Source organism: Arachis duranensis, chromosome 10 (assembly GCF_000817695.3).
Source record: "Arachis duranensis cultivar V14167 chromosome 10, aradu.V14167.gnm2.J7QH, whole genome shotgun sequence".
Lineage (NCBI taxonomy): Eukaryota > Viridiplantae > Streptophyta > Magnoliopsida > Fabales > Fabaceae > Arachis > Arachis duranensis.
In genome coordinates, this window is record NC_029781.3 from 98,496,592 (window position 1) to 98,509,118 (window position 12,527).

At 34.8% G+C, this 12,527-nt stretch overlaps 2 protein-coding genes across 3 annotated transcripts; both read left to right on the top strand.

Annotated features, from left to right (window-relative positions):
• Window positions 1-729: 729 nt before the first annotated feature.
• Window positions 730-4,310, top strand: LOC107471225 (pentatricopeptide repeat-containing protein At5g15340, mitochondrial-like). The gene is given in 3 exon segments (XM_016090678.3): window positions 730-2,433; window positions 2,436-2,796; window positions 3,348-4,310. Coding segments are annotated over 2 exon segments (1,902 nt in total). The 5' UTR covers window positions 730-851; the 3' UTR covers window positions 2,756-2,796; window positions 3,348-4,310.
• A 2,378-nt stretch (window positions 4,311-6,688) lies between these two features.
• On the top strand, window positions 6,689-10,966 carry LOC107471226 (uncharacterized). Of its 2 annotated transcripts, none has more exons than XM_052255352.1 (5): window positions 6,689-6,825; window positions 8,378-8,458; window positions 9,006-9,184; window positions 9,320-9,388; window positions 9,975-10,966. In XM_052255352.1, the coding sequence occupies exons 2-5, from the start codon at window positions 8,444-8,446 to the stop codon at window positions 10,090-10,092; spliced, it is 381 nt and encodes a 126-aa protein (XP_052111312.1). In that variant the 5' UTR covers window positions 6,689-6,825; window positions 8,378-8,443; the 3' UTR covers window positions 10,093-10,966. The 2 variants fall into 2 exon arrangements, with proteins under 2 accessions (XP_052111312.1, XP_052111311.1); XM_052255351.1 differs by having other exon boundaries at window positions 6,732-6,825; window positions 8,369-8,458.
• Window positions 10,967-12,527: the final 1,561 nt, after the last annotated feature.

Here is a 12,527-nt window from a genome sequence, read left to right on the forward strand (position 1 = left end):
TTATTTCTTTGAAATTTTATGGATACTAATATTTCTTCAAGCATATCTACTATAGAATTTAATTGTGGGTTAAAAGTATGATAAAGATGTGGGGAATCATTTCCATGGTAACATTTCTTAGAAATTCCGTATGAAAAATAAGTTTTTTCAGGTTTTTGAAGTCCTTCAATAAAACTTATAGTAAAATAAAGATTTTGAAAAAAATCATTTTGTATTGATTTTAAGAATTCGGTGTCATTACAATTAACATTAGTTAAAATCATTAATTTTTGATCTATTAATTTTGATAACTTGATTATTTCTTCTCTTAAATCTTCTAATTTACTTTTTTCCATTAAGTGACGCTTTTCTTTGTGAAGAGTTACGGTTTAAAGTGTGACTTTAGAAAGTGTGGTATAAACAAATCTTTAAATCTGTACCAATTTTTGCTCTGTATACTAAAATTCACCTTTATTTATATATCTCTGACAATAAAAAGGAGGTGTACACAAAGCATGATGCAAACATAATTTTTGTTTCTTTTAATATCAGGTTTGGTGGCACAAATTCAATAAATGAGTGTTCAGAAGGGAGGATTAAATCTGTTTTCAGTTATTCTCAACATTTGTACATCAGACAAGAAGAAAGTAATTTACAGCAATAGGACACAATGAAAGGTTCTAGGATTAGTAGCCAACGAAACTAATCTGATAAATAAACACATTTCCGCCTCGTCAACCATTCATCACATATTAGTAAGTATCAAAGAAGCCATGCGTAGAAAAAGGTATTTTAATCATGGCTGAATTTGGTATAACCTTTTTAATATTAATACGTACATCCTTCTAAAATTGATTGAAGTGGTAAATGGTATGACATGGACACTCCCGCACGCCCTCCACCTCCGCGCCCTCCTCCGCCGCTGCGCCCGCACCTCCTCCCTCCGCCCCGCCACCCAGCTCCACGCCGCCGCCCTCGTCTCTGGCCTCCTGCCACCCACCTCCTCCGACCCCCACTTTCTCCTCAACGCCCTCTTCCACCTCTACTCTCTCTCCTCCCTCTCCCACGCCATCCACCTCTTCCATCAAATCCCCAACTCCCAAAAAGACTCCGTCGACTACACTGCCCTCGTCTCTGCCACTAACCCCAACCATGCCCTTCGCCTTTTCTCCGAAATGCGCTCCCTCCCCCTCCCCCTTGACCCCGTCTCTATACTCTGCGTCCTCACCGTCTCCGTACTCTGCGTCCTCACTAAGTGCTCCCATCTCGGCTGCGTCAAAACGGGCTCGCAGCTTCATGCACTTGTGGTGAAGCTTGGGGTTTCTGGGTGTGTTAGAGTCTGCAATGCTTTGATGGATGTTTATGTGAAGTGTGGGCTTGTGGGTGGGGTTAGAAGAGTTTTCGAGGATATGGGGTTGAAGACTGTGGTGTCTTGGACTGTGGTCTTGGAAGGTGTGGTGAAAGGGGAGGGTTTGGAGAATGGGCGGAAGGTGTTCGATGAAATGCCAGAGAGGAATGAGGTTGCTTGGACTGTGATGATTGTGGGGTATGTTGAGAATGGGATGACTAGGGAGGCTTTTGAGCTTTTGAGGGAGATGATTTTTGGGTGTGGGTTTGTGTTGAATGATGTGAGTCTTTGTTCGATTCTTTCGGCTTGTTCGCGGTCCAGGGATGTGAGCTTGGGGAGGTGGGTTCATGGGTATGCTGTGAAGGAAATTGGGTGGGATGTGGGTGTCATGGTGGGGACTGGGTTGGTTGACATGTATGCAAAGTGTGGGAGGATTGGCGCTGCCTTGGTTGTGTTCAGGAACATGCCAAGGAGAAATGTAGTGGCGTGGAATGCCATGATTGGTGGGTTGGCCATGCATGGGAAGGGAAAGGATGTGGTGGATATGTTTGATTCCATGATTGGAGAAGGAGTGAGCCCTGATGCTTTGACTTTCTTGGCCTTGTTGAGTGCTTGCAGTCATTCGGGTATGGTTGATCTCGGTTGGAAGTACTTCAATGAGCTTGAGTCCATTCATGGGATAAATCCGGAAATGGAGCATTATGCTTGCATGGTGGACCTCCTTGGTCGAGCTGGACGATTGGAAAAAGCCGAAGCTTTTATTAAAAGCATGCCATTTGCTCCAAATGAAGTTGTTCTGGGGTCTCTTTTTGGCTCTTGTTACACACATGGGAAGGTGAAGCTTGGGGAACGGATTATGAGAGAGTTGGTTCAGATGGATCCACATAACACTGAGTATCATGTCTTGCTTTCCAACATGTATGCCTTGTCTGGGAAAGAGGAAAAGGCAAATTTCTTCAGGAAGGTTCTTAAGAAAAGGGGTATCAAAAAGGTGCCAGGAACGAGCTCAGTGTATGTTGGTGGCCAGCTTCATCAGTTCATCGCCGGTGATAAGTCTCACCCGCAAACTGCAGGGATTTACATGATGCTAGATGACATGATTCGCCGTTGAGGTTGGGTGGCTATGTTCCCAATACAAGTTCTCAGGTTTTGTTTGGTTGTTCCACCAGGGATGATTGCACTGAGGCATTGGAGGAGGTAGAACAAGTGTTGTTCACTCATAGTGAGAAGCTTGCACTTGCTTTTGGCCTAACAAGCACTCCATCAGGTTCTCCAATACACATTTTCAAGAACCTAAGGATTTGCCAAGACTGTCATTCTGCTATGAAGATTGCATCTTATGTATACAACCGCGAAATTGTGGTCCGAGATCGATATCGGTTTCATAGTTTCAAGCAAGGTTCTTGTTCTTGCTCTGACTGTTGGTGAATTCAGCGGGGATGGGAGCTTGGTAGGATTGTTGGGGAAGGGTGAGATATACCTGTTAATCCCTTGATCCACTAGTGTATATATTTTAAAGTTGCCCATAAAGGTATACTTGTAGGTTAAAATCTCTTTTAAAGTAAAATCTCCTAGTTTTAGCAATTACCAATTAGTCTAATTTCTGTAATTCTATTCTTATTTAATATTCATAGAGACTCAATTTCCCAGTTATTTTCTTTTTCATCCATACTGTTGTTGTATTTGTTCATTGATAATATTAATGTTGAAGTGATTCACAGTTGTGAAGTTAACAACAAACAGAATATTGCATACACATTTATGTAACACACCTATACATGAGAAGCTATCTTGGAATTCGTAGATGACTTCGAAGCTTTGTCATATATTGTCGTCACAAGCAATTGTTTTCACTTTATTATCAGGACAGGACTGTAGTAAACTACTATTGTAGAATATTGTTTTCATTTAATATTATTTGTTTGTAACTGACACCAGAACTGGTGTAGCTATTGCTATTATTGTGCATTACATATTCTGTTTTCTGACATCAAAAACTGGTATGTCACTGTTGATGCAGGCTAAAGGTTTTGTTGCCAATTCTTTTTACAGTAGATTGTCTGCTACTGAGTTTTTCTTCCACACAATGGGAGGGCGTGAAGGGCTTGTTGATACAGCGGTAGGGTGCATATTTTGAATATACTATGCATATTGCATAATATATAATCAATCAGAGCTGGTTTCAGTTAAATCAGCAGTTACTATTATTATTATTATTTTTTTATTAAAATCAGAAGCTAATTGACAACCAGGAGCTGGTTTGTTAAGATAATGTAAGCAGCCGCTGGTACATATATTATGACCTTCAAATTGTATTATATAAGGATAAATTATTTATTTTTGTACTCAGTCCTCCCAATCATCCATCTAGTTATTGACAAAAAGTCTCAGGACAAGCAAATATATAAAAACCTAACCATCATTCAGCCAGCAAGTATTTTTATACCATCGTAATACGGAAAGCCTCACGAGTGTTGTTGAAAAGATATGATATGAAAACACAAACGAATCTCTCTCACGCTCCTCTCCAAGGCATTAGGCGGATATCTCAGCTTCTAGCCTCTTCGGCGAGGGTTAACATGGTTCTGCACTCGCAGTTCCGTTGACAAAGGTTATGAAGCTTCACCTCTTCAAGATCGCGGCTCCTCTACTTGACTTGTCTGATTTTCAAATCGTCGGTGCCGCTGTGTTTTGCACTCTTCCAAGAGGAGAATGAAGGTCTCGATTAATGGAGGATGTAACGCTCTCACCGGTTGTTGACTTTCTTACTCTTGCATAGAAATTCTCTTCTCTGTCGCTCATTCATTCTCAGCTGCAGAACAACTCAGAATTTCACTCTCTCGCTCCATGTCAATGGTGGAATCAGTTTTAGAAGAACAGAATATTGAAGTAAGCAGTTTCTCCCTCTTCTAATTTCATGATTTTTGTAATGGCTTTCATATTGCATAAATGAATACAATGATGATTATGAATATTTTAGCTTGCAAAGTATGTTATTTATGTTTTTCATAATAGAGTTTAAATTGAATGTACAAAATCCAAATTATACATTGTTCGATTTTGATTTTCATAATGCAACAATGCACAGTTAATGCAAACCAACTGTTTGATAAAATGTCTAAGACAGAAAATATAAAAAATGTTTGTGTTTGTTGCTTGTTGTTTTGATTTTTCAGTGTAATTTCAGTTATGTACTGCTGTTGTCTTTCTACATTTCAGTGTAAGACACCATGTTAAAGCATCAAACATACTGAAAATTTACATCCATTTAACCATAATCCAGAATTTCTATATTAAAAATGAGACATGCAATTATGATTTATACATTAACCTTCAAACAGTGTTTCACCTAGTTTGGCCTCCTAACAACATAATAATTTATTAATTTATATGAAATAAGCATAGAAATAAATAAGAAAGGAACATAGATAATAAGACAAGATGCATACTCAATGAAACTGATCTAACCTTAGCTGCTAAGAACCCGAAGTAGAAGTAGAGTTTCCTCCACTTGTTTGTACAAATATTTTTTAGTGTAATTACTATATTGTTGAATTCTCCCAAGTTATGAAATTCAAATCTTCAGAACTAGGCAGATTTGGTCATGAAGGAATATTTGTTAGCAGATCATTCCATGTACATACATTCAAATCTTCACCTTTTTAAGTTCTAGTGTCATTTGTTAAAAGGATTGCTATAGTATCCATCCTCACGTATTGTGTTCTCTATGTATCTAAATCCAAGAAAAAGTAAATTATGCTATTGCATTCTCGGTTCCTTTTACTATTGTGGCACTTGATGCCAATCCTACAGGCTATGCTAAGAAAGTTGATATTTCTGTTTGGTTTTGTTTAGCTATTTTTGGATTTATGTTGATTATTCCATTCTTTTCTCTTATTTTTTATGGAGAAGCATTCAACACTTTGATGTTGGCCTTTTATTTTGAATGAATGAAATTCAATGATGCTATACTAGATCGTAGAAGTTTTAATGATAAATAAAATTTTAATTGGCTTAAATCTTTGGTTATGATAGGTCATAGAAGTTTGTTAATGATTCTTATTTATGCAAAAGGGTTTTGTTGATTTAATACCTAAGAGTAGTTGAGATACTTCACTCATTACATTTTGTAACTACTTTAATGAGATTTTGCACACTTTATTCAGCACACTTTGCACCCATCTTAATGAAATTTTGCACACATGAATCAAACTGTTTGCACCCACTTTAATGAGATTTTGTACACCTTACTCATCACAATTTGCATCCAATGTAATGAGATTTTGCACACCTCACTCGGTACAATTTGCATCTACCTTAATAAGGTTTTGCACACATGAATCAGACAGTTTGCACCCACTTTAATGGGATTTTGTTTTACCATCTGATGTATGCTTACTTTTATATAGGATGTGCTTGTTGGCATGTGTTTTGGAACCCGTTATGATGCAAATCAATTTTATCAGAATTATGGCAAGCACGTTGGTTTTGTTACTAAGATAAGTTTTACCCGAAGAGTTGGTAAAGATAAGGTTCCTAAGAATCAAATGATCACTTGCAATAGGGAGGAAAAACGCAAGTCTAGAGTTTCACCAATAGAAAAGACCAACCCTAGAACCAACTACAATTTTCCCGCAAGAATTTCTATTAGGTTGAATAAGGAGGGTCTTTGGGTTATATCCAAGGTGTGTTTGGATCATTCACATCCTTGTGATCTGGAAATGGCAAAGTTGTTGACACGTAACAGGGAGATGAGTATGTACATGTGTCAAGTCATTGAGAGGAATGATGAAGCAGGTGTGAGACCAAGCAAAACATCTCAAATGTTGGTGGGTGAAATGGGAGATTTCTCTAAGATAAGTTTAATGGAAAAAGATGTTAGGAACTATTTCAGCAGAAAGGTACGCAATGTTACGGAAAAAATGGATGCTAGGGAGATGTTGAAGTATTTTACATGGATGAAGGATATGAACTCTGATTTTTATTTTAATGTTGAACTTGATCAATCAAGCATTTCAAAATTATATTTTGGGCCGAAGCTCGAAGTAGAGCAACATACGAGTACTTCGGTGATGTAGTTTCGTTTGATACTAATAAAACTAATCGTTACAATATGCCATTTGGTTCCTTTGTGGGGGTTAATCACCATGGTAACTTAGTGCTTCTTGGGTGTGGTTTATTGACTAAGGAAAATTCAGACTCCTTTACTTGGTTGTTTAATGCTTGGCTTAGATGTATGCATGGAAAGGTGCCTAAAGGCCAATGCCTTGGGATGCGAGCTGGAATTGAGAATGTGATGCCAGAGACATGTCATAGGTTATGCATTTGACACATTTTGAAAAAGATTCCAGAAAAATTCAATGGATACAAAAGATATGAAGAGTTACAAAGTGATTTAAATAATATTGCTTGGGAGTCTACTTCAGAAGATGATTTTCAAAATCAATAGAAAGATTTTCTGATTGAATATGGTCTAGACAATAACAAATGGCTATCAGGTACTTCTCTACACATGAATTTTTATATTTTGCACATAGGAATTAGTATATTAGTATTTTGAAAGTATCAAGTGGCTATCATATTCTATTTGCTAGAATTCTAACATGTGTTTCAATGTGCCTCTAGTATAATTTTCTTATTCTAATATTTTCTAAGCTTCAATGTGTTATTAACTTGTTTATGGCAACATTTGCATCCACTTTTGTTAAGTTTGCTCACAAGAATTTTTTTATATATATTTTACTAGGATACATAGATATCTATGAAGAAAGACATCGATGGATTCTAATTTTTTTACCACTTTTTTTGGGCTGGTATATGATCCACACAACGAAGTGGGAGTATGCATTCATATTTTGATAAATTTCTAAATAACAAGAGCTTGTTGATTTAATTTGTCAACAATATGACAATTGCCTTGGATGGAAGGAGGAACAAGAAAGAAAGGCTGATGTTGAAGATTATAAATCAATAATACCTTGTGCCACTAATTCCTTAATAAAGAAGCAATTTCAAGGTGCCTATACTAATGCAAAGTTTAAGGAAGTACAAAAGCAATTTAGAAAGAAAGTAAATTATATTTTGCACATTATGAAATTAGTTTCTACATCTAAAGTCTATTCTATTTGGAGGATGTATCTACTTCTAAAGAGAGGGTTTATGAAGTTAACTGCAATGCAAAAACGAAGGATATTACATGCAAGTGTCAAATGTTTGAATCAAGAGGTATATTATGCGGTCATAGCTTGGTTGTCCTAGGGCATAAACGTGTGAGAGAAATTCCAAGATACATTTTAGACCGTTGGAACAAACTTGTGAAGCGAATACATAGTGATATTAAGAGTAGCCATGATCCAAGTTTGTTGAACCCAAAAACAGAGAAATTTGATGATTTATGCTCCCATTTGAACAGTGTTGCTCAATTTGCAGCCCAATCAAAGGAAGCAAGTGATATCCTACATGTTATTTTGATATGGCTATGGCAGAGTGTCAAAAGCATGTTGCTAACTCATCATTTAAAGCCAATGAGTTAGATAATTTGCTTGCATTAGAAGATGGTAGTAAAGATGATGATAAAGTTGCATTGTCCATTTTTGTAGGAGGCTGTACAATAAGTATTCAAGATATTAAAAGTCCTCCTTAAGTGTCCACTAAGGATCGTCCAACAAATTGGGTAGGATTTGAAAAAGACAATGATAAAAAAGAAGACCAAGGCAAAGAAGAGAAAAAGTGAGATAACTGAAAAAGAGATAAAATATTATTTTATATTATTAATGTATAAGTTCATCAATGCGAATTGAAGCCGACGATTTTGACTAAGCTATCTGATTGAAAAAAAATTCTCCAATCTTCTTGTTTTAATAAGGGTAGTGTATATGTGATGATAGTAATAATGTGTGTAGTACTTTTGAGCTGCCTTTCGTTTTTGGATGAAATAATTGTAATGAAAATTTTACTTTACCATTTTCTTATTGATGAGTAGTTCATGCATAGCAGTTCTTTGTTGCATTATCACAAAATAATGATTACTCCTTTTTTTAGGATTTGAAGGGTGAATCAAATACATGTCAAGTTACTCCTTGCGAGAAGGACAATTCAATCAAGAGGAGAATAAACATGATGGAAATAGAGGTAAAAAAGACACATGAACATACTATTTTTCATGAATTTATATTTGCTAGCCATGTTATTTTTTTTAATTATTTAAATAGATTTTAGATGTAGAAACTACTTTTTTAAGGAATATATAAAGGATAATCAGTGAAAGCTACACGAGTGTTGAATAGAACCTTACCAAAATATTAGGTGCTACTAAGAATTTCTAACACCTAGAGATAGGGTGTGATCTGAACATGAAATATGATGTTTTTTTCTACCAAATTCCAAACTGTTAATACAGTTATGACTCTAATTACTTTAATTTGAGCATGCATGCATATACATATAACCTAAAATATTTTAGGCCAAGTTATACATGAAATATTTTTATAGTGTACATTTCTTGTTTCAGGCCACCAGATTTTTAATTTTTGGGCCAGCAAACAACCAGTTGGTATTTTTCTACACCAAATAAAAAAAATGTCCAAATGCATATAGAGAGCTGTGAGTACATGCTCTTTACCTCACACACTCTTCTTCTTCGCAAAATCTCACCCTCTCTATGTTGACACTCTTGCAGCGTGCCCTCTTTCTTGCTCTCAACGCTGATGAGCACTCTCAATGCGAATTAGCCTTCTTGAGCTCGCTGTCCGTCGCCAGTAGCGTCTCCAATAGAAGTGGCGTTACTCTTTGTGACAGCATCTCTCGGCTCTCTATACATTCCCTTTCGTTTCTACTAATGCGTTATGCTTCTGCAAGGTTAAAATTGTTACTAAAATTTTAATGTGAAGGTTAATTAGTTTTGATTTCTGCTCAGTCATTGCTTTCTGCAACATTTTGCTTCTCGCTTTCATTTCTAGTGTATCTAAGCTTTGGTATATATTTTGTATACAGTGAACCAACTAGGAAAACTGCAACAGGAAGTTGGACTCTGCAACCAAAACAGACTGGCTTAGCATCATTGTAATATTGATCTCTTGTTTAACTCAAAATTGAATTGTCATAGAACTGCTTTTTAAACTTGGTAACTGTAAACTTCTATTGTGTATTTGACCCTGAGTCTGTTTTAGATAATCTATTCATTACTGGTGTCATCATTCTATATCCATTCAAAATATGCAAGAAAAAAAATTCATAATGGCACCCAAAAATATGACTTAATGTTTCCTGTCTATTCATGAAAATCTTTAAGCACTTTATAATAAAAATATATTTTGATTTTGATTTTGATTCATCATATCTTGTTTATGAAACTTAGGTACTTTTAATTTATAAATCTTTGAAAAAATTTATTATGCCATTACCTCAGTTACTTAACTGGTAATTGACTTTTGACAATGGCTATTGTTGGCAAAGCTTTGTTGTGGCAATACTGGCAATCGTTACTGATGCGTTATGTTTCTGGCTGGAAATGTACAATTGATTTGTAATGTGACTTGATTTTTTATTTGTGTTTGTGTTAATAATATGTTTTATCAATTGACTATTAATCTTTTTTGCACCCAATCAATTGGCTTATTTGCTTTCATAAAACATGATTAATATGCAGTGATCATTTGAAATGGAAAAAGATCCAAATATTAAGATGCCGCAAAAAAGTACAAATACAAAGAAATCTGAAACATGAACAAGAAGGAAAATACAGCAGGAAACTTTTGAAGAACTAGCATCTCGGGTATATTGTGTGTTTATTACTTGCAAAGTTATTATTTTAGCACCTATTGAATTTTATCTATCTGATTTTATAACAGTTCTTTGCTTCTTTGTTTTCTTCAATAGTTCAATTTGTACTTATCTATTAGACAATTTATAACAATGAAGCTTTGGTACATGATATGAAACCACTCTTAGACTTATTTAGGGTACGCTTGCTTCTGATTATTTGGAGAGTAACAGTAAACTTATGTCCTTAGAAATGCTTACATTTCTCAGAATTAAGATCTTGATTATTGGTTGTAGTCCAATTTTGTTGTTTCTGCTACTGGTGGCCCAAGCTGTCTTGCTACTTATAAAATTTACACAAAAATGTGAGAAGTGAGAACGGATTTTTTTGTCAGTTAAAAGAAAAAAGAAAAGCTGAGTTTTGTGAAAAGAAGCAAACCAAAGGCCCCTTAATCTATGTCTGGTGTGATTGAGTACAATTTTGAATTACATTAAAAAATTAGATAGGTAAATTCGTTGGTTTAAATTTCAATTATTTGGTTTTAATATATAATTATATGTGTGCTGGATAGTGTGTACGTGGAATTCATCCGTGCATATGTGATGTTCATAACTTTTGATGTAGTTCATTGCTCGTACTTTTGCACATACTTTAATGAGATTTTGCACATCTTACTCGGCTACTTTGCACCCATCTTAATAAAATTTTGCACACATGAATCAGACAGTTTGCACTCACTTTAATAGATTTTGCACACATGAATCAAACAATTTGCACCCACTTTACTCAAGATTTTGCACACATGAATCAGACAGTTTGCATCCACTTTAATGAGATTTTACACAAATGTATGAGACAGTTTGTGCCCAATTTAATGAGATTTTGCACCCATGACTTAGCATAGTTTGCATCCATCTGTATCTGTATCTGAATGCGAGTATTACTGTTATTATGATTATGATTATTATTATTATTGTTAATGTTATTATTTTTCAAACAAACCATGGTTAAATTGGGTGAAGATTTTTACTTTATGTTTGCAGAAATTAATAGGATGTTGTTCTCCCAATTTATTTTTCACAACGATAAATTCACTTGCAAAAAAGCAAAAACTTGAAGTGGATAAAATGGAATTCTCATCCTTAAAGACTATTCAAGATTAAAAAGATTATAGACGGTTATTCTTCGCACCTACTAAAGCATATAACACAACCACAAGCAAACTAGAATTAGTGGTGGAGATATCAATATGACAATAGACAAAATTGCGGAAGCTCTAGGATTACCTTCAATTGGTAAAAGCTTTTCGGAAGAAGAAGAATGGATTTCAGAGCAAGAAAGATTGGTTGCCCCGTTCAAGTCTGTGAAAAGCCCATGGCTACAAGAAATATTACATTCAAGAAAATGTAATATTTCGACATCTACCGAGGCAGATTACTTTCGAGAGCATTTACAATGTTCATTATTAACTCATTTTTGGCACTAACAAGTATTTCTGTCACATCTCCAAAGTACTAACGTGCCATTGTTGATGTAGAGAACATCACAAGATACAATTGGGCAAGATTTATGTATGAAGAGCTTATAAAAGGGGTTGAAAAATTAAAGGAAAAAATATATTAAGCATTGATGGTTGTCTTTATATTTTGATGGTAATCAATTTATTGTACTTATCTTTTTTTTTTCCTTTTTCGATTTCTCTTTTGATGATAATCATTACATTTACTATTTTGCTTGTAGATTATCTATTACCACAAAGACGCATTTGGAGATAAGAAAAATTATATGGGGCCTCCACCACCATGGGTTGCTTATTAGGATAAAGAAAAACCTGACAAGAAGTTGATACAGGAGTCATTAAAGCAAAGGCCAACGGTTTGTTTTATCTATTTTATCTTGTTAATTCAATATAGATTTTTTCTTTTATCTTGTCATTCTTCTCTTTTCTTACAAAACCTTTATTTATGTGACTATTATTATAGGGTATTGTTATCCTTTTTAATTAAGCAAAGTGTTGATGCTAAATTTGCAAAGAACACCACAAGAGCATTAACTAATTTGGCTAAAAAAGGGGACGAATGAACTTAATAAAAATTATAACACAATGAAGGAAAAGAAAGAAAGATAAAGAAATAAAGTTTGGAGTGTTATAAATGAGAAGACTGAAGCCTATGAGTTTTACAAATACTCTTTATCATTAATTAAATGTTTGGTACTACTAGAATTTTCTAATATTTTGCTTTTATCTTTATGCTACCTTTAAAGCTCAGTCATTCTTGTTCTAAGATCACCTATAAGTTTATAGATTTGTTTTGTTTTGATTTCTTGTTTATGAATTTGATGGAGAAAATAATGACAATAAAATGTCAAAAAAAGAAGGTAATATGTTAGATGAGGAAAAAAGATAAAGGAATGTAAAAATTAGTTTTGATTTATCTT

Bases quoted from the DNA above. Each gene is read 5' to 3' on its own strand.
- LOC107471226 (XM_052255352.1), top strand. The intron at 9,185-9,319 runs GTTAAAATTGTT...TTTTGTATACAG, and splicing joins ATGCGTTATGCTTCTGCAAG to TGAACCAACTAGGAAAACTG. The intron at 9,389-9,974 runs GTAATATTGATC...ATTAATATGCAG, and splicing joins CAGACTGGCTTAGCATCATT to TGATCATTTGAAATGGAAAA.